Below are 22,162 nucleotides of genomic sequence, written 5' to 3' on the forward strand. Positions count from 1 at the left end.
TCTAGCAAGTATCATACTTCTGACTCCTACACCTGCTTCCATAGGATAGGGGAAATTGGAAAAAAATCTATAGGTTGACATAACTGTTTAATAATTTTCAAAAAGCTAAATAGTAACAAAAAGAGAGGAATAAAACAAAGAGCCACAAGTAAAGCATAATGCAATTGCTCATCATGGGTAGACTGGTGCCTAGCCTGTCCCTGAGCAGTGGAGGGTTCCTCCTGCCCAACTCCCTCATGTTATAAGGAATAAGTACTATGGTGCAACAACTGAAGTTGTATGTTACAGAACATTGTTCTGCTAAATCAAAAGCAGCACTGTACCAGCTACATGGAAGAAAGGTAACTTTATCTCAGCTGAAACCAGGACAATCTAAATTCCAGTAATTCCTGTATTGTTTAGAGAATGCTGATCTCTTACAGCTATGTCTCCATATATATATATATATATATATATATATATCTGCCCTTCATCCCCAAATACTGATGCTGATGCAGATTATCCCCCATGAAGCCACAGCAGTGTGTGCTGTTGCCTCTGAGCTGTTGCCACAGGCAATCCATGGTGTCTGCCTTTCCGCACTGAGGGAGTCATGTTGATCATCAAGTCTCCAGTCAGTTTTCTTGACACATGAGACTTCACAGAACCCTAAAATGGTCTGAGTTGGAAGGGATGTTAGAGATCAAATAGTTCTACCTTCTGCCATATGCAGAGACACCTTCATCTAGACCAAGCTGCTCAGAGCCCCTATCCAACCTGGCCTTCAGTGTTACCAGGGATGGGGCATTTTCAGCTCTTGTGGCCTACATGTGCCAGTGCCCTCCCCACCCCCAAAGAATTTATTTCTAACATCAAATGTAAATATTTTATCTTTTAGTTTAAGCCTATTCCCCTACACACCCTTGCAAAAAGTCCCATATTCCTCTTTTTTATAAGCCCTCCTTAAGTACCAGTTTGCCTCTATGAGGTTTCTGCATTAGTTTCTCCAGGCTGAACAAGTCCAGCTCTGTCAGCCTGTCTTCATAGGACAGGTGCTCCTGCTTTTGATATTGCAGCACTTCTTTGGACCCTTTCCAACTGGTCAAATGCCTTTCCGTGCTGGGGACCCCAGCGCTAGATGCAGCGCTCCGGGTAGGAGTATCACCAGAGCATAGCAGAGGCCAAACTCCCTGCATCCTTCTGACCACACTGCTTTGAATGCAGCCCAAGATGCATGCGGCTTTCTGGGCGGCGAGTGAGACTGCCACCCCGCTCGCGCAGCCCTCGTGCTCGGAGACCGCGCGCCGAGCCCGCCCGGGCCCGCACAGGAAGATCCGCCCTGAAGGCCGGGAGCCGTGGGGCGGGGCTGCGGCTGCGCTCTGCGCCGGCCCGGCGGCTGCGGCGGCGCGGGGGGAGCGGTGCCGGGCTCCCTCAGCGCCCCAGCTCGGCCGAGCGAGCAGCGGTCTGGGCGCGCAGCACCTTCCGCTGCTCTTGCCCCGGGGGAGGAGTCCGCCCCGGGGGCCATCTCCGCCCTGAGCCGGGCGCAGACAGCGCGGGTTGCCGTGGGTGGCGCCGGCGGCGGCGGGGGAAGCCTGTGCCGCCCCTCGCTCCCCGCACTGGGGTGAGCGGCTGGCCCCGCGCCAGGCCGGCGCCCCTGCCCTGGGGTTCCTGGTCTTCCGCCGGACGAGGCTGCAGGACGTTTTCCTGGTCTTGTGCATTTTTGGAGTTCTCAGCAATGTACTTCCACCTTTCCTCTCTCAACTCGTTCTGAGCGAGCGTGATCCGCACCGTTCAGCAGCACATCGCCCGTGTGCTGCCCGGAGAAAAATATAGTTTGGGTAAGCATCAGTGCTCTGTGTGTTTAGCGGGAAGCTGCTGGAGATAGTCAGGACTTCGCGTCTGAACTCCTCTCCTCTGCACCTACCCCCAGCTAACAAAAATTTATGGTCTATTTATTTTTTTCTTTCTTCAGTTTCTCTATAAATGTGTCAAAAAGCCACTATTTACTCTTCTGTATAATGGTTACCTAGAGGCTTAGTAAGAATGGAGATTAAGCTAGATGTGCTCATCTCTACATGTATCAAGCAGAGAAAACCATGGCCTCGCGTATCGTGGGTTGGACAGGTAAGTGTAATAAACTCTGAGTTTTAATTGTATAATACTTTGCACTTCTGTTTGTTTTAGTGGGGTATAAAAACAACCTCAGGATGTACTCTGAGTGACCTAAAGAGTTATAAAATAAATGACTTCTCTCTTACTGGTATGAGCTGGAGATTAAAAATTTCTCAGAGAAACTTTGCAGGGCCATTTTTTTTTCTTACCGTGAAGGACCCACGCCATAGATTAGATCGTTGTGTTGATGGTTCTAGTTTTTCACAACCTTTTTTACAGTACATTGAAATGTAAATGATTCTTTTTCCCCTGTTTCACTGTGCATCTCTTGAAAGACATACTTTCTTACGCTTTGATAAAATTGCACTGAATTTTTTTGTTCAATGATTTTAATTTAACTATGTAGCAATTTGGGGCTGTTTTTTTTTTTTTTTTTCTATTGAAGTCACTGGCAAATATCTCACTAAATTAAACATCACAATAGATAATTAAAGTCCAATTTTTGTCAATTTTAGGAGGTAGTTTAACAGAGGTACATTGAATAACTTTTTAATAATAACTGTAATCTCAGTTTGGTATTTTGAAACTTGTGAATCAAATTCATCATAACTGTAAGTCCATGCTACATATAATGTACTGTAAAGCAAATATGCCAAAGAATTAAATTAATATGGCAATTGCTGCCTTATTGTATTTTTTAAAATTATTTTTCCCCTAGCATTTTTTATCTCTGCATTATTCTGTAGGCCTGGGTAGAAAACAATATTTTGAAAAATTAAATGCTCTTTTATTTTTTCAATAGGAAAAAGAAGCTGTTTTTCTTCTAGATGGTAAACATATAAATGAAATTAACCTGGTGTCAGGGAAGACAAAGAAGAAAATCCCTTCGCTGCAGTCATTGTTGAAAAATGTGGTTGTCTTAACAACGTCAGGAAATGGTTAAGTATAATAGCTTATGCATTATAAGCTCAGGTTATTTTGTTTGTATTTGTAACAGTCTGGAAAGGCAGATATCTAAAGGCTCTGCCAATTCACTTAAAACTGTGGATAAGATGGAAGAGAAGTAATTTTAAGTACTTCACAGTAATACCCTTCAAAACTTCTCTCCCCCAATGAACACAGCTGCTTGGTTGGCAGGAATACTTACAACAGGAGAGCTCTTTCTTTGGAATAAAGACCAGGACTGCTTGAAAATTGTACCAGCAGTCGAAGAGTCCAAGAAAGTAGTAGCAGCAGCACAAGGTACGTTTTTTCAATTCATCCTGTGAAAAAATGGAATAAAGGGAAAGTTGTTTTCCTTTCTTTAAAAGTTATTAAGTGAGTAAAAACTGTATTCTCCCATCGTTTTGCATTTGTATCATTTGTATGCTAGGTAAACTTTCGCAAATGTCATTTGAGTGGTACAGGTTTTTCATTTAGTAATCCTGTGCAAATAGTTCAGTTTCAGATACTGTAAGTGTAGTTTTTGTAGTTAATTTTTTTACTGCAAAACATTCCTGACTAGGTTATGAATTAGGGCAGACATACATTTGATGTAAACAGTATATGTATAATTTGAAGCTTACTGTCTAAGTGGGCTTTTATGACAAATGCTAGCTGGAAAGAATAAAATACAGTCACATATTTGGGAACTTAAGTATCAAATATTGTCTTATATTGGATAGCATCATTGATACCAGTTTCTAAACTTAAGTGTTGTGCAAGAAATTCTGTCATTTCAGGGAAGATCAGTAGTATATGCAGGAGCTAAAAGTAATCCATACTAGAGCACTTAGGTAATCTCAGGCAAAACATCTCTAATAGTTTTGTGGGAGAGATAATTCATAGGATGCATAGAGGTGAACATCCATCTGACTTTACTGCTGCCCAAGGTCTGCTGTCAGTGATGAAGCTGGAAATTAAAGATACTTAACACAGCAGCTTGCATTTCTTGTTATAGATGAGAAATTTCCTTTTTCTATTATTTTTAATTTTATGTCTAACAAAGGAACAGAAGCTATCCTGGCACATTGTTGTGGTTTTTTTTGGTTTTTTGTTTCTCCAGAGTGTTCAATGAGGTTGTCCTTGTATGTATCTGGAGATGGCAGAAAGGTACTGTTAATTACTCCTACAGCATGTGCCTTTTTGTGGGAGAGCTCAGAACATGAAAAAACAGCTTCTGGTAAAAACTCTCCTGGACATTGGACACAAATTTTACCTGATGAATCAGTCGTATTGCCTTCTACTGAAGAAAAAGAAATTGGAATAGATGCTGCTTTTATACAAAATGAGGTAAAAAATAAACCTTAAAGCAATCATTTTATTTCTTACTTAAATTAGAGCCACAAAAGCTACAGTGAATTTTCAAAGCAGTGTCTGCCTCTTTGGCATTTTGCATAGGCTTAATAATTTGGTTCATGTTGCATTTGATGATAAGAATAGCCATACTGGATCAGATCTGAGTTTCTGCCCCACTTACATTCTTGCCAGCCTTTACATTTCTGAATGACAACATTCTGTTATTTAATCTGAATTGTAATAGCTATTGATCTAAATATATAGGTAATTAAAGAGAAATTCGTGTGGGACAAGCTTTTTGGGGTTGTTTTGATAATTTTCTCTTTTTTTACAGGTACTGGGCGATTGCTGTTTGTGTTCTTTTGTATTTTACTCTGGCGAGTGTTTGATGCTTACATTTTTGATTCTTCGATGGCATGAAAATACCTTTAAAAATGTTAGGTAAGTTCAAAGACACCTGAAGTTACAACAGTATCAGGAATGTTTTAATTATTTTTTAGAGCTGGAATTCAGAGATGCAACTGAACACATTTACATGGATGTTCCATTAACCTATGGTTATAAGCACCTACTTATGTTTACATTTGGATGTTTATAGTATGCTCTCTGTCATTTTAAAGCCATGCTCCCCTCATTCTCCCCTTTACATGTCCCTTGTAAAATGTGTTTAGTACAACAGCATTTATTTACACATTCCATACTTCATTATTAGCTTACACCTAGATACAACTGGGTGGATTTATCATTCTCTGTGGATAGCTATGTATACATGTGCCTGTTGGCACACACGTGTGTTTTAATTAAGTAGTTTTTTTCGCGTGATGATGATAGAATGTACTTCTCTTAGTTTTTCTTATGTTGCTTATATGTCTTATATTTTCTTATATTTCTTGTACTGTGCAGCCATGAATGCCCTGGCTACCTCTTCCTCTTCTTTATTATGTGTATTTGCATATTATATTGGTTTTCTGTTGCCCTTTTCATTTGTTTTGATTTATGTGGAAGTGTGTGTGTGCATTTCTTTATATATGTTGGGACCAAGTACTGAAATAGTTACACTGATACAACCACCTAAAATTGCAGTTGAGTAATAATCTGGAGCACATGGGTAGTCCATTCCTTTACCTGGGTGACACACATGTCTATGAATTTAAATGGATTTGCGCTCTGCAGGTGTTATTTGAATAGCTTGCTAAATTTTTGCCCAGCACATGATGTGGTACAATTGCTTTTGTTGTATGTCCTTTTCATAAGTAATGATGTCCTCCTTTACCTAACCTTCAGTTTATCAGTGGCATGGTAATTCCTTTCTGGTACTATATAAAAAATAAAATAGAGCATAATATACCCAGGGCAGAAATGCATATGTATGTATGTATCTAGCTGGCTAGCTATCCACACTATAGCAATTGCAGCCTGGAATTGTAGCTACATTTCTCAGACATCTTCCTCATATTTTCTTATGCCAGATCAAGCTCAGTTTCATTGCTTGCTGTTGCTAATAATTTTTTTCATATTAATGTGTGTTTTTTTCCTGTCAGTTAGATGGCATACTTCAAGACAGAATATTTCTTGTATTTTCTATCATGTTTTGAATCTTTTTAGGATGACAGTGTTTTGGATTGAAAGGGACATGTGAAGGTCATGTAGCTCAACCTCCCTACCATGGGCAGGAACACCTTCCACTAGATCAGGTTACTGGAATCATAATTAAACATATCATTGAATGCTTCCAATAATGGTTATCCACAAACTTTTTATTCAGAGCCGCATACTGTTGCGTATTCTGAGTATTCCTGGGGTGGATGGTGTTACAAGGTGTGAGGAAGCTGTTCCTGGCTAGAATGCAAGTGCCTCAATTAATATGTCATTGATCATTGTATATATTTGTATATGTTTGTATGATCTAGACTTATAAATGCCATAAAAATAATTCTTAGCGTTCAGACATAGTTTTTAAACTTGTTTAAGTACAAAATATTTTTCTTTTGTAAGGCATTTGAAGAAAAATGGGGTTTTTTTTAATAGCTTGTGTTTTAAATGCTTTTGTCTTGCATGGTGTTTTATTATATAGAAATAATCTGATTCTGCAAAATGGAGTAACCACTTGGTTTTGTTGTCTTTTGGTTGGTATTTAGTTCTTTGCCATACCAGATCCAGTGGGTACAGCAGACTTGTTCTCTTGTTAATATGGTTCCTCAGTGTGTGTCTGTAAAGTCAAGAGGAGCTCTGCTATGTGCATTTGCAAGAGATGGACTTCTGCTTGCAGTAGCTGTAAATCAAACTGATCCAAAGGTATGTATGACAGTGCATCATTTAAGCTAACAGTTCTGCTTTAATGAAGTGGTAACAAAGATTTAAAAACACAATTTTAAGATGATTTGTCAGCACTCATAAGGAAATATGAAATTATACTTACATGGATAAATGTAAATGGATACATCCATAGCTTTTACTATAACTCATAATTGTTTATGTGTGGTGTTCACCTAGAAGTTGGTGTAAGCTCCTCTGTTGTTTCTAAGCTGTAATAAAAAATAGACTAATTTCAGGTACTGTATTGCACCTGCAAAAATTCTGTGTGATTCTTAGTCAAGCCTCAGCCTAACAGATGAAGTTCCCACTTTGTGTTTTTCCTATTAATATCTCAGAGGTCAAATTTTAGTGTACTTTTTAATGCTTATGATAACAGGGAATATGGACCAGTGTTTTTGATGTACTGGGTTTGGATGATGCAGTTCTTCAAAGCTCCAGTTGTTAATTACCAGAAAGACTAAAAAAGAGTGATCTTATATTGAGTGTTTTAGAAGTTACATTAAAAAGAATATTGAATTACAGGTGTAGAGCAACACGTAGAATTCAATAAATGTTCAAATAGTAATAAATACTGAAATGCAGTGTTACTTCCATGTATAATGTTACCTGTTCACCAAATATAATGTGTAAGTTAGCAGTAGACTTTCTTTTACAGTAATGACATTTTGATAAAAACATTTATAATGCTTGTGTTTTTTCTTTCTAGGCAACTCAGGTTTTGTTTTTAAACACACTGAATTTTGTAACTGTTTTGGGTAACCTTAAAGGTTGTAGTAGCAAGAATAACATGACCCCATCCAGGTTCATCAGGTCAGTAACTGATGCTATTTCTGCTGCTATTGTGGATCTTTTGGTTTTGTGTTATGGTTTGTTTGTTTATTTTATAACTATCCTAACCCACTGATGCAGAAGTTTGACAGAGAAAAAATATTTTTTTACCTGCCCAATTTAGATCTTACTGGGTTGGCGATATGAGTTGGACTCCTGATAGCCTTTTCTTGGCTTGCATGTTAAAACGTGGATGTTTGGTTTTATTGACATGTATGGGGGAATTGCTGACCTTAATTGCTTCTGGATGCTCTGTAGAATTTGGACCAGCACAGTTTATTCCATTTCATCCACTAATAACATACAGGTAAAAGGGCTTAAAAAGGTTTATGCATTTCTGTCTTCTGGTCTTACCTTACTTTCTGTCATATTTATTATAATTTTGCATAAATGTTATCTTTCAAATTCACTTGTTTGCTTTTCATGTGTCTTTCCAATATCTGTTTCTCATTCATAGTTCTCTTCTATTTCTTATAATGCGTTTGTCGTGATGAAAATTGATATTCTGACAACGTAAGTATACATAGAGTGATTTGTTTTCCTAAAAGTGTTTAAATTTATAAGTAATTAAAATTAGCATGTTTTTATGATATAAGAACTTAGAAAAGTTCTGAAAGTACAAGTTTATTTTAATCCAATGCTATTTCTTTGTTCATTGCTTAATATTGTGTATGGAACCTGATGTAAGATACTGTAAATAACATATTTGCATGAACAGAAAGTAATTAGTTTTTAAAATGTTGTTTTGGGATTTTCCAGGTCTAAAGTCTGATATTATGCTGCTGGGTGCATGAGAGAGTAAAAGGATTTTTGATAACAGACTACAGCATGAACCGAAAGTGATACAGTCTAAATAGAGGAAACAAAATAGAATCCAAACTTTTTTTTTCTAAATCTTACTAACTTTGCATGACTTAAACGAGATAGTGTGTAAATATAACAGCTTGTGAAGACATTCAAAGCAGTATACTACCTTCTTACCATTATCTGGTTGAAAAATCAGATGCTAAAATGTATTAGAATACATGAATTATGATGATATATTAATATATGCAGCCATTTTTTTAGAATAAACACAAACAATGTGTTGTGTGGCTAATATTAGAATATATGTATAACACAGTTTTCTGAAACTCAGTAAGGAGGGATTTCTGTATAAGAAAGACCCTTTTGGAAGAGAAGTATTGTGTGATTATAAAATTTTTCTATTGAATATCTGAACTGATGCTCAGATATTTGTAAGATACAGATTTTCAAGGGATTTTTTATTTCATATATGACTTTCATAGCCTAACCCTTCAAATTTCATCTTCAAGCATTTGTCATACCAAATAAGAGCTAGATAAGAAAACATGATATAGAAATGTAGCATTTAATTATGAAAAAATACAATTATTACTAATGAAATAATAAATGGATACTGAAAGCTAGTTTTAATTTATTTAAATTAAAAGAAGTTGCTGTTGTAACAAAATACTTTTGCAAGCATAAATAGTGTTATCCAGGGTGCTCATCCTGCTAAAGTGTAGACACTTCCTTAGGATTTGGATAGTAGATTGCATGGTATTACATGTTCTGAAATTATTCTTTTCATTATTATTACATATGATAGTTTCTTCTTAATTTTTGATGTATTTCTATTTTAGACAGCACCACTCTTGTTGTCAAGATTCCAGCCAGTCTCTTGGTTCTTCAGATTCTGAACGTGACCTCATGAGACAGAGATTCTCTGTTGCTTCACATTCAAGACTACCCTACCTCATTGTCTCTGATGGATACATGATAACACTGCTAAGATTTCCTAACAACTTTTCACCATCAGGATTTATAAGATCCCTCTTGCTTGATTCAACCCAACAGCTTGAAAACATCCGTCGGAATTTGCTGAACTTCAAGGTAGGGTTGTGAACTATTTTGTAGGTTCAAATTTCATGTGCATGAAAAGGTGTAAATTCTAGACTGAGTACCTTTGAACTATGAAGTTGTTTAAGTAACCATATTGATCTGCAAACAATGAATACAGATTTACTGAAATTTTATTCCTTTGGTGTCTGGGTGATACTTCAGTAAAGTATAGTGAGTGGGATAGTCTGAACTGTCACTGTTATTTTTCTGGATCTGTAAATAAACAGGGCTTTGTATCTGTAGAGTTGACTGGGGATGTTGACAGGCATTATGCTACTCTCATCAACTCACTCTTTCAGAATGATACACAAAGAATTCTGTAAATCCTCTATGCCTTAGTCCATATGGTACTGCATGCATTTGTCCACTAGGTCTTCACTCAAGGGTGGTATTTAAAACATAGTGAAAGCATTTGTTTAATTTTCTGTCAGTTCTGAATGGAGCTAAGTCTGGGAGAAGGAAAGCCATAGAAGGAAGAGGTTGTAGCTGTTTCTGACTATGTAGGATATTATAGATACTTGCTTCAGAATATTTGCATTTGCTGATAGAATGCAGCTTTTCTTCTAATTCAGTTTCTCTTCTGATTCTTGGAGGAGTGAGTTATCATGGTATTCCTGCATAAGCTAGAATAGTAAGCAAGGATTTGAAGATTTAAAGAGATATGTTAATAGTAAAAATGCAGAAAAACCCTACATACTAGAAAATTTCTAGGGCTTCTTCAGGCACCAAGAGAGCAGATTCTTTCAGTATGAAGTAAACTAAAGTTGTCTGGTGTGAAAGAATTCTATTTCCCTGAAGCATGGTCAAATGGTAGTTTTTTGCTGTGCAACAGATGATTGCTGACCTGTTCTCAATGTCTGTCTGGGACTTTTGAACTGAAGCTTTTTTACATCAGTAACGAATTTCCTTGACTTGTTTAGAAAGTGTCTGTCTTACTAGAAACTGATAATATGTTTTCTGTTACTGTTATTTCTTTCAGTGTAAAGGGAGATCTTGGTACTTCCGATCACTGTTGTCTTTAAAAGCTGGTCTTTTAAAACAAGTTCAAAATCAAAGTTCTGTCTTTTCCACTATTCCAAGATTCCTGAAGGATGATACAACAGAATTGAATGAGAAAACCATGGATTTACTGGTACTTAATAACATATTTTCCACTTACTATTGTGAAACTATGTCAATTTAAGGTATTCTAAATGGAAATAACAGTGGGGGTTTTAAAAAAATATCATAATAGATTTATTTATTCTAACCAGTGTTTTAAAAATAATTCGGTACTCCCATTTACTCCATAGGCATGAGGAATATGCTTATTTTCTCAAATTGATTTTTTTTTAAGCAAGTTATTTCTTTCAGCATTTATTGACTTTTTGAAGACTATCTATCAATATACATATATATCAGTTTACTGTGTTTCAATACATAGAATTGTTTGTGTTGGAAGAGACCTTGAGGATCATCCAGTTCCAACCCCCTGCCACGGTCAGGGACACCTTTCATTAGACCAGATTGCTCAAAGCCCCTGGCCTTGGACACTTCATGCATAGATCGTATTTCTCTGGGCAACCCATTCCAGAGTCTCAGCACTTTGAATGTGAAGAATTTCTGCCTAGTATCTTGTCTAAGCCTGCCCTGTCTCAGTTTAAAACCATTGCCTCTTGTCCTGTCACTACATGTCCATGTAAAAAAGTCTTTCTCCTGCCCTTTTGTAGTGTCCATTATGTAATGAAAGGTGCTCTGAGGTTTGCCTGGAAACCTAATACTTTGGCTTCACTTCATAAAAAAATGTAACATTAGCTATTAGATACACTGGGGCTGTAGACTATTTTAGTAAGAGTCTTATGCTTAGTAAATAAGATACTTATCTTTATCCTGAGTTTTAGAAGACAAATTAATCAGTTATCAATCAATCTTTAATCAGTTCCAAAATCTGTATTTGTCATAACGAAGAGTGGCCCTGTGATCATAGTTATTGAACAGCCTTTCCCAACTTCATTTCATGCTTTTGAGTTCTGGTTTGTTCTTTGAAGCTTTTGAGCTTTTGTTGAATACCTTTTATATCTTACAGGTATCTGGCAAAAATCTCTGTATTGTACTCTAGGCTTAATGAAGGATGGGGTTTTACTTTCTGGTATAAAACCTACTGCTGTATTGGCAGTGTAGTTTTGTTGTTAGGTAATTTAATTTCTGTCTGCCCAACTGTTTTGCAAATAATGACATTTAATTTGAGATTGAGATGAAACTGCAGTTCATTAAACATACCAGCATTTAAGCAAGATAAGTAAACAGAAACCTTTCATTTATGAGACTGACTAAAAGGTGATTTTTTGCAGTCTATGAGCTTTCTCTCTCTCTCTCTCTCTCTCTCTCTCTCTCTCTCTCTCTCTCTCACCTTCTCCCTCTCTGTATAAACTTGAATTAAACCACTGATTTTTTGCTTGTCTGATTTAGGACCACGAAGAAGAATCAGACAATGAAAAGCAGTTTTACAATAGCCCTTCCAGCTTCTATAACCAAAGAATCTGTTCATTTGTTGGTAAAGCTGATGAAGGCTGCTTAGAATTCGCATCAATGTTTGATACCATCCATGTAGAAGATGATATTGAAGAGAAAGAGAAATCATCATTGGAACTGTATTCGATTCAGAAAAACCTCCTTGGTGCATGGCAGATAGGGATTTCAAAAAATATGGAAGAGAAGGATGAATTACTGAATTACACAGTGAACTGCATTATCCATTTTTTCAGCATTGTTCAGTTTGTGAAATGTACTTCGCTAAACCAGGATGCATCTCTAAACAAGTCTGTGAAGAACACTCAGTGGGTGCATTGTGTCCTGAAATATTTTCAGCAGTGTTTGACTGTCTTATACTGGCATTCAAGAGCCAGTGTGACTGGGCATGTGGCAAAACTGACTTTAGAAACTTTAAAACTGATGTTTATACAGCAGCAAGATCAGTTGTTCTCAAAAAACCTTTTGGCATGCTTCTGTCTTTTGAAAATGGTTTCTCACACCCTAAGCAGAGTGTGTGTACTACAGTATGAGAATTTTTTTGCATCTCCTGACAGTAATATTCTTGTGGAACTTGACTCCCTCACTGTGCCTGTTTTCTTAGTTCTTGATGATGATACTACTCAACAGTTCAGCTCACTGAAATCTCTGCTTAGAGAATGTCCTCAAGTGAACCATGATGCAAAAACAGAAAAAAGGTATGAATAAGCTTTGCATGGGGAAAAAAAGGGAAAACAAAACCAGGTGATCAGGCCCAGCCAGCACAGGTTTACGAAAGGCAGATCCTGCATGACCAACATGGTCTTTTGTCACAGGTGATCTACTTGATGGATGAGGGAAAGGCTGTGGAGATTATGGATATTGTCTACCTGGACTTTAGTAAAACCTTTGACATAGTTTCTCACAACTTTCTCTTGGAGAAACTGGCTGCTCGTGGCTTGGAAGAAGCACTCTTTTCTGGGTTAAGATGGATTAATAGCTGATGGCTGGGCCTGGGAAGTGGTGGTGAATGGAGTTACATCCTGCTGCAGCCAGTCACTTTGGTGTTCCCTAGTGCTCAATACTGGGGCCAGCTCTGATTAATATCTTTATCAATCATCTGGGTGAGGGGATTGAGAGCCCCTTCACACAGTTCACAAATAACACTAAGCTGGATGGAGGGATGATCTGCTGGAAGGCAGAAAGGCTCTGCAGGGAGATCTGGACTGGCTGCATTGATAGGCTGAAGCCAGTGGTGTGAGGTTCAGCAAGGCCAAGTACCAGGTCCTGCCCTTAGGTCACAACAACCTCATGCTGCACTGCTGGGGTAGAGTGGCTAGAAGGCTGCCCAGCAGAAAAGGACCTGAGGAGGATGGTCAACAGCAGCTGTACATGAGCCACTGTGGGCCCAGGTGGCCAAAAAAGGCCAATGGAATCCTGGCAGCAGGACTAGGGAAGTGACTGTTCTGTTCCTGGCACTGGTGAGGTAGCACATCAAGTCCTGTGTCCAACTCTGGTCCACACACTATCTGAAAGGCTTGTCAAGCATTGGACCTGGCTGCTTGGGGAAGTGGGCTGAATCTCCATTCCTGTAGGTATTTAAAAGATGTGTAGCTGTGGTATTTAGGGACATGGTTTAGAAGCGGGCTTGGCAATGTTAATGGTTGTACACAGTGATCTTACAGGTATTTTCCAATCTAAGTGGTTCTGTATGATGGAACAAAAATTGTAAGAGATAGAAATGTAATGAAATACCCTTTTGGCTTTTTTCCTGCCTTTTACTCCATGAAAAGGCCTGATAAACAGTTAAAACATACAGACTAAGACTCAGACCTATAGTTGAATATAGTTTGCTTATGGTGACTAAACTATCACTGTAAATCAGTTTGGAGATAGCTGATGGGTTGACAGCTGACACCAGGCCTGGTAGTGCAGCATCAATCCAGATATTGAAACTTTAGATGCTTTAACTGTCTCTTGTGCATTTCCTAGTTGCAAACTCTATGGATCAGGAGCCTGCTCATATGCAATATATCAATGGTGCCAATTTAGTCAGCAAAGTTTTTATTCATTATGGTTGTGGTGTCTTAGAGCAATAAGAAAAATCTATTTGTGGAAACTTACTAAACTGTCAGACCTATTTCTTCCATACCCATAAACTTGACTGAAGTGTGCTGTCCAACTTTTGGGAAATTGTTTTGTTATCACTGGAGTATTTCTGTGCTGCAAAACTCCAGTGAATCAAAGTGTGTTATTCACATGAGCAGGCTTCTTCTTTCCAGACATTTAGAACCTAAGTAGCATTGTAATTTATGAATTAATTCCCACTACACTGAAAGGTATTTCTACAATAATCCTTAAATATACTACCTTCACTGCAAATCTGATATGCAGGTTTCAGTTGTCTCAGAGAAGATGAACCATATTTTTGATTAATTGTGCTCCAGGTGCTGAGCACTGTGCAGATGACTGACTCAATGTGTTAATTATGAATGCAGTACTTCAAGTTACAGATTGTTGTGGTTTTATGCAAGCTTTTTCAAGTCTATAACAACGTGTATTGATTGTGAAGCTTACTATGTATTTGAGCCGGTACATCTAACAGGACTGTGCTAGGCAACAGGGAGTTGCCTGTCCTAAAACCATACTCTGCAATCTTGTTTTCTTGTCTTTGTTTTTCTGTGTTATCCTTTAATTGTTTTTTAATCAGTCTTGTTTATAAAGATACTAATACCTGTTCTGAGGTTTCTCTGAGATTATTTCATTTCCCCATTGTTTAGCTAACAAGGGGATTAATTTTGGGGGTGCTGAGGTTCTTAAAGTAGATTGCTGTACTTAGGCAAATACAGAAGAATTAATGTTCATTAGTCAAAAATGAGGCAAATTTTTTTCCCCTCACTGAAATCAAGAAAGTAGCTGATACAACTTAATTTTCAGGTGCATAATGCAAAATAAAAGAATGCAGGAAATTGATGTAAGCAACTCTGTTAATTCTTGCTTAATTTCATAATATTATACTTCTTGAAATACAGGTTGACTGTACTATGGCAACTATTGTATAAGAAAGTGGTTTGGTATCAGGTGCAGCTGAAAAGGAAAATGAACAAGAATGAAGAAGAGGCTTCTGTTGTCTCATTGCTTTTAAGTCATATTCAAGCAACCATCCAATCTTCAGGAATGACATTAGAACAACATCTGAAGATTAATTCTATATCTGGTTAGTAAAAGTGTTAATTGTAAACTGGGAAAATTAGGTCCAACTTAACAATCAGTAACTGACTACTAAATTTTTAAAAAGGGAACATTAGGACTTCTCTTAAAATTCATAATTCTGTCTTAAATACTTTATGTCCTGGTATTAGAACAATTCTGTCTGTAGATTGTATTATAATCTTTAGAGTTTATTAAACTAAATAAAAAGGCTGAATTGACTTGAGTTTGCTTTTGTGTCCTAAAGAATCTGAATGAAAGTGTTAAATTCTGATCTCCTGTGTTGTTTCTTCTGAAGTAAATGGGCATCACAATGTGTCTCTTACTGGATTTCTGTGTAAAAAGTTTGTTCACTCCATATGGTCATTGCAGACAGGAGCTTGTTGTATTCACAATGTAATTGGCTTCAACTAAACATCTAAATTAGTGTAACCTAAGGTACTTGGTAATCTAGCATATTTATTTTCCAAGTTGTAGCCTAATTTCTCAGATTTTACTGTCCTATGTTCCTACCTTCCTTTTGACTTCTACACTGCTCAGCCCAGCTTCCCATTTATGTCTTCCTTCACAATGCTGTTTCCTTGCTATATTCTTGATCTCTCTCCCTTAAATGACAATTCTAACTCCTCTTTCTACAGCACTCCATATAATACATTAGCTCCTCCTGGAGGAGAGCTCATACATTACCTGTCCTTGAAAGTAATATTCAAAGTCATGTTCTCTCAGATGTTCAAAACGTTGACAGTTGTGAGAATAGAAGATTACTGGGGGGGTCACATACTTTGTTCTGCTTTCAGTAAGTCTTTGATGCTGGAATAAGAGCATATGTATTTGTAAATGTAAAAGTAACTATGTAGAGCTTTTAATTTGTCAATATGTGACTTTTGTAGGTGAGGAGCAGTTCCTTTTAGGCTCATATAGAGAAGCTGTGGATATTTGGAAAAGATCTCTTTGTGAACTCAAGACAAAAGGTAAGGGATAAAATCTTTGAGAGTGGAGGGGTAAGTTGTATAATCATTTTGCATTTGTGACTCTGTTTGCCCTTCAAAAAGAGGCAGGGAAAACAGATGAAAAAAAATCAACTTTTTTAGTAGCTGTAAAATTAAAATAATTAGTATTTGGAAGGTAACAAAATAAAACTTGTGTCAGGAATTTTTGTAGGAGTTGATTTGAAACAGATATACTAGAGCCTATTTCCAGACATCATGTAAAAATGTTCTGCTGATTATTAGAACGAGGAATACTTCATTGAGGAAAAAAATTCAGGATATTAGAGGCTTGGTGGATGTCTAAGCAACTCCACTGTGGTTCAGGCATTCTTTCTTTGAAGTCTAGTCTTCCTTAAGCTCTCCTGTCTGTCTGTGACTTAACAGTTATGCATAGTATTGTTTTGAAAACTGCCATATCTCTAGAAATAAAGATACTGTGGATGAACATTAACTTACTAGGGACTTAGAGGCTGTATAGAAGGATCGTATTTTAAAGTAGCTGCTCCTGATTTCTACTCATCAAAGTGTGTTGTTTAAGGAGATGTGTTTCTGGAGAGGAAAGAACTGGTACTTTCACTTGCTGCATCTGTTTTTGTGTTTGTTTCTCTTCCACTTGGACTTCTACCTTTTTTTAATCTTTTAAAACAGGAGGAAAAAGAGCATATTTTCTTCAGCGTAGATACTATCTTGCAATATTGTTTTGTCACCTGTATCAGTATAACCTGTGTGAAGCTCAGGGACTCTGTGATCATCTGGTAAGAGAGATTTTAAGGCGATCACGGCTCTCCACAAGTCTGATGGAAAATTTTTCTGGTATGTTACATTGCCTAAAAGTGTGATAAGGTATCTTGGCACTGTTTGAATCACCTAGTGTCTCTAATTTCTGTGCCTTCACGTGCATACCTGACAGCTTTAGACACTTTTCGCTTTATACTGTTTTCAGTGACTTTTTCTGATCCTCAGATGATATTTATGCTGCACTTGTTGGAATATATGTTTAGACAACTCTCATTGTCTACTAGTCACCTGCTAAATATTTTTAGACTCAAGTGTTCTCCAAGAAAAACTTTGAATAAGAAGAATATGGGGGAAATTATGAGATTTGATTTTATATTAATTAAACTTTTTTTTATGAGACAATATGAAAAAATAGCAAATTTTAGTTTGGTCACCAGTCCTAATTTGACAGTGGGACATTTTTGCAGATGCTTGTAAATTTATTTATTTTTTTTTTACAAAGTCTAAGTCTGAAATCTGAATTTCTTAGTTTCCACAAACAATTTTTTGACTCAAGGCAGGTCTAAATTTAGATACTAAAGTCCATCTCCAGTGATTAAAAACCTAGTATAAAAGTATTCTAATATTAGTATAATGCGTAATTATGTAAAAGCTTAGGCTCTGTAAGTTCTGCAAGCTTGTCAAGGAATTATGTAAGTTTACTTGTTTTAAAAAACTGTTTTGTAACCTGTGATTAAATAATTTTAGCATTCAAATTTAAAATATTTTTTCTCATAATGTTATAATTTTGTTTTCTTTCTCAGATGTCAAATATTTTCAGCATGAACTATGGATAGTAAGCAGCATTCATACTGACACTGCCATGGCTGTGATTCGATCCATGGCACGATTCATGGCTGCTTATTTCACAAAGCAGCTGCTCTATATCTTTCCCCCTCACAGTGTTGACATCCTTCATCCACTACACGTCAAACAAGGTATTTCCTGTACAAGCAGTTCTAGTTGCTTAAATCTTACCATTTTTTTCACATGTATCAATGATGTCTGTTATACTTTAACTTGATGATCAAGTTAGCTTTTCAGTGGAGTAGGAGACAGGAAAAAAAACATAAAGATGTCACGAAAAAGGTGTAGCTGATACAATTTTTGTTCCAACAGATTGTCTCATTTAGGTTGGAAAATACCTGTAAGATCACTGTGTCCAACCATTAACATTGCCAAGCCCACCACAAAACCATGTTCCTAAACACCGCAGCTATACATCTTATAAATACCTACAGCAATGGAGATTCAGCCCACTTCCCCAAGCAGCCAGCTCCAATGCTTGACAACCCCTGTAGAGAAGCAGTTTTTCCTGATATCCAGTCTAAACCTCCTCTAGTACAACTTGAAGCAATTTCTTCTTTTATCACTTGGCACTTGGGAGAAAAGATGGATCCCAACCTGCCTACAGCCTGCCTGCCTTCAAGGAGTTGTAGTGATTAAAGTCTCCTCCGAGCCTCTTCTCCAGCCTAAACACCCCCAGCTCCCTCAGCTGTTCCTCACAGGACTTGTGCTCCAGACCCTTCCCCAGCATTGTTGCCCTTCTCTGGACTCACTCCAGCACCTCAATGTCTTTCTTGTACTGAGAGGCTCTGAACTGACGAAAGCATTCTGTACTGCTGAGTACAGAGGGGCAATCACTACCCAACTCCTGCTGGCCACACTATGCCTGATACAAGCCAAGATGCCCTTGGCCACCTGGGCACACACACTGGCTCATGTTCAGCCACTGTCAAGCAGCGTGCCCAAATCCTTTTCCACTGGACGGCTTCCCAGGCTCTCTTCCCCCACCCTATAGTGTAGCCAAGGGTTGTTGTGACTTAAGTGCAGATCTGACACTTGGCCTTGTTAAATACCATACAATTGTCCTCAGTCTCTCAATCCAGAACCCTCTGCAGAGCCTTCCTGTACCCTGTCATAGAAGGATATCAGGCTGGTCAAGCAGGCCTTTTTTGAGTCCCTGCTGGCTGGGGCCGATCCTGGTTGTCCTGTACATATCTCATGATGACTCTCAAGATGATCCATGACTTTCCCCTGCACCACAGTCAGGCTGACAGGTCTGTAATTCTCCAAACCATTCTTCCAGCTCTTCCTGTAGATGGGTGTCCCTTTTGCCAGCCTCCAGTCAGCTGGAACTTCCCTGATGAGCCAGGACCATGGGTAATGAATGGAAGCTGGCTCAGTACATGGTAGATCACATCCAGCCCAATTGTGTGTATCTAAGTGGTGTGTCAGGTTGCTGACCATTTTCACTTCAACTGGGGTCTTCATTATGTTCCCCATTCATGTCTTCCAGCTTAAAGGGCCTGTTATTCAGAAAACTGGTCTTACTATTAAAGACTGAGGAAGGGAAGGCATTAGGTATCTCAGCCTTTTTAATCATACTTTGTCACAATTTTGCCTAAAGATCTGCTCTGACTGACTTCGATCCTCCCAAAAGTGAGATACCAGCAGTGCTGAAGAAGTAGTTGAATTGAATCTGTGATTTGGTGTGACCCCAGCTGAAAAGCTAGAGGAAAGCATTATTTGCTTATCTGACAGTCAGGGTCTTGGAATCTAAATCCAAATGCTTCAGATACCATATTGTCAAAGCAGGTGGGAATGCCAGGTTGCTTGGTGTTGAACACAAGTAGTACCTGTTAGTAGTTTAAGTCCTGCTTCTCAGCTTTTTTTCTGAGAATTACTGTTTATCACAGTGAGTGGTTTGAGAGATTCTATTTAAAGATTTCCTTTGTTAGGAATTTTTTATTTTCAGAGCTACTTTTTCAAATGTTTGTGGGAATAAAGATATGTTTGGAAGCATATTAAGTACTGTACCAGTAAGTTGATATTATAATGCCACATATTTTTTCATAATATTTACTTACTTTGATTGATGAGGTTTTCTGTAGTGTATTTGAATACATTGAGTATTTTTAATGTTTCTGTACTACAGCATGCACTGGTATCTACTTTTTTCTTCATGGTCTTTTGAATACTTTATTTGGACAGCTTTTAAGATAAAACCTACAAAATAAAACCTTGATTTTAATACTTGATCAGGCGAAGATCAATGTATATGGTGAGACAATTGGAATAAAATTACATTGGCATGAGCTGGAGTACTGTGAATATCTCCTAAGTAATGCCATTGTCTGAGCAAAACAGAAACTGAGAGAAGCAAATAACTCCTTAGAATTCATGTTGATCAGCACCTCTCCAGGAGAACCAGGAAGCAAAACCTAGAAAAACAAATCTAAATCTAAACAAAGAAGGAGATACTAAATTTGTCTGAAGTTTGTCTCTCTGTACTCTCCTAAAATCAAAGAATCATGAAATAATATGTTCTGCTCTTTCTCAGAAATGCATTTTAACATTCTGTCTTCTGCAATAAGCCCAGTATGTACAAACAATGTGGGTACACTAGGAAAACTCTAGGAGTTTCCTTTTATCTCAGGTATACCCTCTGGTATATCGTACAGATATTAAAAAAAATTGCAAATGGTCCATCAGTGAGATGAAATATTTAAAGTAAAAAAAAAAACAACAAAAAACCACAAGTTTTGCAATTGCTTTCATATCCCACATTATTAAGCAGGAAATAGCCTGTTTCGAACACACTCTTATATCATTGCATGAGCTGCATGAGCTGCTGCAGATGTACTTCTATAGAATACCTCTAATAAAAGTAAATTAATAATAAAAGCAATTGCACAGTGATACTAATCAACAAGCAGTGTGAACAAATGTATTGTAGATTATTGATCTGATAGCATGAGGATTTGTGTAAACTCTAAAATGTGCTTTTCGTGTCACAGACTTACCTTCTCGTGTCATTCCACTGCAACACTGTCTGGTTGCCAGAGCTGTCAGGGACCAGAACCTTTCATCTGTGTGGACAGCTGAATATGCTCTTGATTTGTTCTTTATTGGTGGACTCATTCCAGAAGCTGTGTGGTTAGCACACACACTTGGGGACTGGAAGCTCTCTGTTTCAATTGGTCTGGCCTACCAGCTGTATTATCAGAACTCTGATGAGCTCTCAAGGTAAATTTACAGTTGGAGTTAGTATGCTATATTTTGTTATATAGGTATTTCCATAAAGCTTATTGTTACAAGCCCTGTATATTGCCTCAGAAATTCATATTCCCAGACTCCTAGTAGGTGTAGAACTTAAGGTATTATGATTAGTTATTTTGGCATAGATACTCGTTTAACAGACCTTCATCAGATTATGTATGGATATTACTTTGTTATTCATGAGCAGTTTCTTGTTATACTTTCAGAATGAAAGAACCAGAGTGTCACCTGCCATTAAGCTTATTACCAATGCAGACTTTTCAGGAAAAGTTACAGTCTTTGTTAGGACAGCCAGTAACTTCTGAAACTTCAGGACACATTAAACACAAGAAATTCACAGGTACTTCAAAGGAGAAATAATTGTGGTTATTTTTCATGTTATTTGACTACGTATTCAGTGTTTTACACTGTCTGAGAAAGAAAATTGCTTTGCCTTCTTCAGTGTGTGTATTACAGTTATAATATATTCAAGCACTTTAATTTCATGAAGGTGTGTGTTTTGGCTTTGATCATTCTAGAAATGGAATATGTTATCAATCTTGTCTTCTCATTTGTATTGTCCAAATCTTTATTTGACTATTTGACTTGATATAAACATCTTTGGAAGAAAACTGAATCTTCGTTACAATAAATAAACAAAAAATATTACTGTATTAACAGTATGGGAAGTATCATCACGCTTGAAATTAGCTACAAGGAGGTGTTCGGTTTTGCCTTTTCCTTTCTGATAAAGTGTCTCCCCAGGTCCAGCAGCTAGCAAGGCTGAGACTGTATTCCCAGTAGGCATGTACACAAGCACATATACACAGCACCTATAGACGGCCACACATGAACATACCTATAACAAAACATATAATACAACATACAGACCTGCTCACCATACACAAGCAGCACCAACAACCCTGTCACCTTTCCCTCTCCTGTTGGTCAGGGTGAAGGTCTGCACACAGATACCTGTTTGTACAGTGTGTATCACTCCAGTAGCTGGGCCAGTAGCAGGACGATTAGCTGAGTAGATGGCCAGCAGACCCAGTTGCTGAGTGTCACAGGTTGCTCATGTCTTTGTATGTGAGACCCCAAAGCCCCATCCCCTCTCTGTCTTCTGGTACAAATCCACTCCAAGCACTCTCCTCCCCCTGCCCCCCACACTGTCCATGCACCATCACAGCAGCAGGCCTGGTGTATAAAGTCCTATCAGTATACAGGATACAGCAGAGAGC

General features: G+C 37.8%; 1 protein-coding gene across 14 annotated transcripts in view; it reads left to right on the plus strand.

Moving 5' to 3' along the window:
- Positions 1-1,341: 1,341 nt before the first annotated feature.
- CPLANE1 (ciliogenesis and planar polarity effector complex subunit 1) overlaps positions 1,342-22,162 on the plus strand; it is a 58,501-nt gene continuing 37,680 nt past the window's right edge. For 10 of the 14 annotated variants that reach the window (XM_023943995.2, XM_086867642.1, XM_023943999.2 and 7 more), the window contains exons 1-18: positions 1,342-1,817; positions 1,952-2,103; positions 2,894-3,029; positions 3,214-3,333; positions 4,136-4,362; positions 4,703-4,809; positions 6,507-6,663; positions 7,391-7,494; positions 7,637-7,819; positions 9,159-9,408; positions 10,397-10,549; positions 11,866-12,623; positions 14,937-15,121; positions 16,005-16,085; positions 16,752-16,916; positions 17,645-17,818; positions 20,681-20,909; positions 21,149-21,282. In XM_023943995.2, coding sequence (XP_023799763.2) covers positions 2,023-2,103; positions 2,894-3,029; positions 3,214-3,333; positions 4,136-4,362; positions 4,703-4,809; positions 6,507-6,663; positions 7,391-7,494; positions 7,637-7,819; positions 9,159-9,408; positions 10,397-10,549; positions 11,866-12,623; positions 14,937-15,121; positions 16,005-16,085; positions 16,752-16,916; positions 17,645-17,818; positions 20,681-20,909; positions 21,149-21,282 — 3,244 coding nt within the window. In that variant the 5' untranslated portion in view covers positions 1,342-1,817; positions 1,952-2,022. Of the gene's footprint in view, positions 1,818-1,951; positions 2,104-2,893; positions 3,030-3,213; positions 3,334-4,135; positions 4,363-4,702; positions 4,810-6,506; positions 6,664-7,390; positions 7,495-7,636; positions 7,820-9,158; positions 9,409-10,396; positions 10,550-11,865; positions 12,624-14,936; positions 15,122-16,004; positions 16,086-16,751; positions 16,917-17,644; positions 17,819-20,680; positions 20,910-21,148; positions 21,283-22,162 lie in introns of those variants that run through there. The other 4 variants (XM_023944000.2, XM_086867648.1, XM_086867649.1 and 1 more) reach the window with 2 other exon arrangements.

Source organism: Cyanistes caeruleus, chromosome Z (genome assembly GCF_971803275.1).
Source record: "Cyanistes caeruleus chromosome Z, bCyaCae1.hap1.1, whole genome shotgun sequence".
In the NCBI taxonomy this organism is placed as follows: domain Eukaryota; kingdom Metazoa; phylum Chordata; class Aves; order Passeriformes; family Paridae; genus Cyanistes; species Cyanistes caeruleus.